The following is a 5,244-nucleotide window of genomic DNA, read 5'->3' on the forward strand; positions in this document are numbered from 1 at the left end:
AAAAAAAAAAAATAAAAAAAATCTGTGGATCATGTTGTAATGTGAAAAAATTGAAATCTAGATACACAAGCAAGTTGGTCACAAAACTATAGAAAACCAGATCCTGAAGAGGCTCCCTTATGCATTCAGTACTAACTAGTTTTTTCATTCTAATGTTCATACTTTACGTGTCCCCAGGTGGCCAATGACCGCTGGGGCTCATCCTTCCTCTCCTGGTTGTTCTGTCGGAGAAACAAGCCCCCAAGGGTGCGCTACATGCACCTGGCCCTGGAGCTGCAGGACGATGCTGACTGGCCCCCCAAACCCTCCTCTGTCACCTGCGCCACTGAACCACAATCTCACATCTCTGCCCCCCTCTGACACCAACAACCAAAACCACTGCACAGACTAAATTTAAAAAACTCCCCACACATCCTTAATGTTGACTTAGCTTGGGTTAAGCTCAGAGATGTGACGGATGCTCAGATAATGTTTATGGGATGTCGAGCCTGCTGGATGCCAGCGAACAATCCAGGAGCCTCATAAAGGCGAGGCCTCCTACTGCAACAACTGACTGACACTGTGAACTGCTCATACATATCTTTCACTTTGATTCACCTCGTCAGAACGGACAAACTTGAGCCAGAGGCCTCTGTTAAAGGGATAGTTAAGCATTTTGGTAAATGCCTTAATTCCACTCTTAGGACGGTAAATATGTAGGTAGTGACAGTTGTCAGCTAGCTTAGCTTAGTACAAAGACTCAAAGTAGGGGTAAACAACTAGCCTGTCTCTGTCTAAATGTTATAATCTTTTGAAGCTCACTAATTTTAAATGAAAGTGGTATCAATTTTCTCATCCAACTCTCACCAAGAAAACAAATAAGTATTCTTCCCCAAAATGTCGAACTATTCCTTTAACATGACTTGATGTCTTACTAACTACACTGGACACGGAGAATGACCTTTTCCTTGTTTTAAACTGTTGTTATTATCTGACTCAGTATTTGAAAGATCTGAACTAAGTGAGATGCATTTTTCTCCCACTGAACAAAACATCAGAAATATCACCAGATTCAGTATTCAGTCATGTCTGACACTAAAAGAACTGGATGAATCTTTCCACTTCACTGTGAACAAAAACATACAGTCGTCCACTAAGGTTTGCTGCTCCTAAAATCTAAAAGTTAAACTGTATTAGGTCCTATGGATTCAAAGAAACATGAGAGACAAATGCCTTTTGCAATTTCACACAATTGGTACTGTTGTATTCCTGAGACAGAAAACATTCCACTGCTGCGTTTCTGTCAGAGTCACTTCAGTCGGAATTCTTCCTGTGGAAGAAGCAGAAATTTCTGTGTCCCTTTTTAATTTTTTTTTGCCAGTGCCGATATGTGTGTGTGGTTGTGTAAAAGAGAGAGCAAGAGAGTGTGTTAGTTAATAAGATGATCAACATTAACTACTTCTGTGTCCTTTGAATGCATTATAAAAATCTATATGCGTTTTTCTTAAAACATGACTTTCTTTTTTAATTAAATGTTTGAAAGGAAAAATTACAACATTTAACATCACTAAGGTACTGTATACAACTGATTATGTTTTAATGAATTAATTAAAGCAATTCGGTTAATCAAAACAAATCAATGACACACTTGCTGCTCTGTCAATTTCAACAGTTGATTTTAACATTTAATTTTTATATCATAATTTTATGTAACTGTTCACAGCTGTTGTATACATATTTTTCTAGTTGAGTTTAAAAATGAATATGATGATGATAAATGTGAAATTTAGTCACCTAAATCCTTAAATTTTCTTTCTATATATGTTTTTGTAAATTGTAATACAGTATTTTTACTTATTTTCTTATTTCTACAATGTGACAAAAGTGTTTCTGTCTGTCAACAAATATTCCTGTGTTTGCTCTGCAGAACTCCTATTACATTTCCCAATAAATCTGTATATTAAGCCACTCTTGCGTGCTTCGTGGGGGGCTGACCTTGGTCACACTTTTTCAGCCAAGACTTACTGATCAATTATGGGTTTTCCCAGCCTCCTCGCTGCCTGGCATATGGGCGCTTAAAGGCGCGAGAGTGGAGGAGAAAGAGGGGTATCATTTCATGTGGAGATCAGGGCCTATAGGCAGTGAATGGGTGGATTTAGGGGGGACTGTGAATAAGGGAAGGGGGTCCTGGCTTGTACCAAAAAGAAAAGAATCTCCCACAGATCAGGGAAGAGCCTTTTTGGGAATATTCATGATGAGGATGAGGAGGCATCATGAATTCATGTGTGTCTCCCTGACTTGCACGGATCATCTTTTCAGTAAACACTGATGTGTACAGAGCTGGGATGTCTTGCTTTCGATCGGTGTTTGCCATGTAGTTTCGTGGATAGTGTTGCCTCTCCACAAAGCAATATGGGTTTTTGTGTAAACTCTGCTGTATTCCTTTTGTATCGTTAGAGCAACAGATGGAGAGTGGTGGAAAGACATAAAGAAGCTAAAACACACAGCCTTTCTTCCTCACAGCTAGCTACTCGCTCAAAAAGATTTTCTCAAGCTTGCGCTCAGACGTGTGCTATTTCAAACATTTTGGACTTCATCTCCTTTCTCTTTTACCCATACGTTTTTTTGTCTGAGTTGTGTACTTTCAAGATTTGGGCCTATGCACACAGTCTTTGTTTACTGTTTCTTTGCTCCCATCAGTCCCCACAGAGAGATAAGACCTGCTTAGAATAAATTGTAACGCAACGGCCACAGTAACACACTTTCTGCACCACAAATTGTCATTTCACGTGCTTTCTCAATATGTCTGTTAACACCCAACACACACATGCTTTTTCTTATTCTTCCACAAGCAGACGTCAATCTGCTGCAGCTTCCCTGAAGGTTGCCGGACGCTCATAAGGCCCTCGTCATGATTAATAGTCAGGACACAAGGCCAACCTGATGCTCACTTACGGTTGGCCTCATTTTACAGATGACACAAAAGCACCCACGTCTGGTAAAAGGTCTGTGACCCACCAGACAGTCACAAAGCCCTTCTCCTCCCTCCTGTCCCCTAAGCATGGGCTCCTTCCCCTGGCCTTCATGGCGTCCCAGTCCCCTTTCCTTTATCAGACCTTCCAGGCCTGAATGGGCTCTGTGGTTGGTCAATAAATTCAGTGATTCAGGGGGTGGACAGTTGCAGCCGTGTTAACGTTTGTTCACAGGCTTGTCGGAGGGACGGGCCCCACCCTGCAGCTCTTTGTCTCCTGTGGTCCCTCAACAGGTTAGAAGTCAATGGAGGGCCTTGTGCGGAGGTGGCAGGGGCATGGATGAAGCCGCCTCTCACATGGCGTTCACACAGGGGGAGGACCGGCCCGGATCACTGTGACACTTGTTAGTGTGGGGCCACACAGCATCACTGGGTTGCCTCTCTGGCTCTCCCCTGAGAAGGCCCAGTGCGATATTCAGTGCTTTAAACAAACTAATGGTTGAGGCTGCGGGGTTTGCATCGGGGTAAAATGATCTGCACTCAGAGGCCTGGTGTGACCACACTGAAAAGAAGAGCACAAGTGTATCTTACAATCTCAGTTTACAGATCAGACTCACAATAAAATGAGGTCAGGCCTTCATTTGGTCCACAATGTGTAGTAATGATGAATCCAGTCTTTAAATTTATACTAGAATAGCATTAATGCACCTTTGTGGCCCCTGAGGGTGCCACACTGTTGCTGAGTTATAGCCGGTTTCTCAGACTCAGCTGGGCTAAAGCATGGGAACAGCCAAACCGGGAGAAAAGAGACACAGAGAGCCATAGATAGAGCAACACACAAACAGAGGAGGGCTTTAGGAGACAGAAAGCAGCGGACAGAAAAAGACGCACAGAGACTGAAGAGGGACTTAGAGCCATGACTGAAGCCTAACTGTCATGAGAAGATGAGAGTTGCCATGGCCACCCAGGAGCCACCCAGCAAGCATGTGAGCAAGGGAGGCTCGGGGGCCAAGGGCCTGGGCCCGGGCTGGTGGATCACATGCACTAACCAGGGATTATGTGCATAAGTGATGAGCACTAAGCCGGCAGGTGAAGAAGGGAGGCCCTGGGACAAGGAGAGCGCCATCCCTCAGGACAGCTCCCCCTGTAAAGAGCAGGGACTTTTTCCCAAGTGAGGCTGATCTCCCGTGTGAAGGGGACTCAGCCAGAGGTCCTCGAGTGCTGAAAGGGCATCCCCCAGGCTGCTTTCACAGCGTAAGTGGCCAAAACGCTGGTCTTGTGAGTCATCTTGAGTGGCAAGAATGGGCCATCTTCACATTCATAAATCCCAATGCAAACACACTCATGGATATGGACTAAGCATGGATAAGGATAAGCACCACAGGGCAGTGCATCAGCGGGGCTCTTTTTGGCTTGGCGCTGATATAAAAGAACCAGTTCTACCATCTTTAATCAATCAGAAAGAAAACAAGATCTAGTTTAAGCACTAACTAAGTTAACTTTACACTATATTTATGGACAAGAGCCTCATCTTATACCCAGGATCAACAGGTTCATAGGTTGTTTTGCTGCAGGGAATCAATGCTCGTAATATCCATGGCCTTACAGGAATGTGTTTGAACCTTGATGGCACAAAGAAATCACATTACCATGGTCCACAGAGAGAAAATACACGGTTAACCAAACTCCCCCCCCCCCATACCTTTTCAAGACGTTAGTATCCCTGAACATATTAACATGTAAATACACTTAGATACTTTGACAATGCAGTGAAATGCATATAATCTACATGCTAACTAGTCCTTTAAAGAGTTTTCACTGCTGAATGTGGTTTGGGAACACTTTCATGTCTGGGTTTTAAAAATTAAATGTGAGGCCTCTCTTAGAATCTCTAAAAGCGTTTTTCAATTTGATGAGGGATAAGGCGATGACTGGGTTCCCTTTTCAAAGGGGGAGACCCAGAGTTCAATAAGACTTCAGTCTCATTGCCTTTGCCTCCAAGTTGAAGATCTAAATGCTGGCTTTTTTTTAAGAAAGAAACCACCACGTTAGGTGACAGATGGCAAGTTGTTATGCTGAAATACCAGTTGCTATGGTCCCCTTTTCCTCCGCAGCTTCACTTGCCATAGCTAAGCATCCTCTCTGCTGGTGTACTGACTTGGAATAAGCTGACTTGAAACTACTCAGGTTGTTGTTGACAAACATGAGCCTAGATGAGTCTGCTAATCTCCCGCTCCTTTATCCGCTCTTTATTGCCGTATAAACAGGGCTGAATACACTAGAAAAACTAAACC

General features: G+C 43.4%; 1 protein-coding gene across 1 annotated transcript in view; it reads left to right on the forward strand.

Moving 5' to 3' along the window:
- Positions 1-1,947, forward strand: part of LOC118334990 (probable cation-transporting ATPase 13A3) — a gene marked incomplete in the record, with an annotated part of 20,287 nt that extends 18,340 nt beyond the window's left edge. Inside the window, 1 exon segment of the mRNA XM_035671143.1 lies at positions 178-1,947. Coding sequence (XP_035527036.1) covers positions 178-360 — 183 coding nt within the window.
- Between the last annotated feature and the right edge of the window lie 3,297 nt (positions 1,948-5,244).

This window comes from Morone saxatilis, unplaced genomic scaffold (genome assembly GCF_004916995.1).
Source record: "Morone saxatilis isolate NCDOM2014 unplaced genomic scaffold, NCSU_SB_2.0 Contig23, whole genome shotgun sequence".
Classification (NCBI taxonomy): Eukaryota; Metazoa; Chordata; class Actinopteri; family Moronidae; genus Morone; species Morone saxatilis.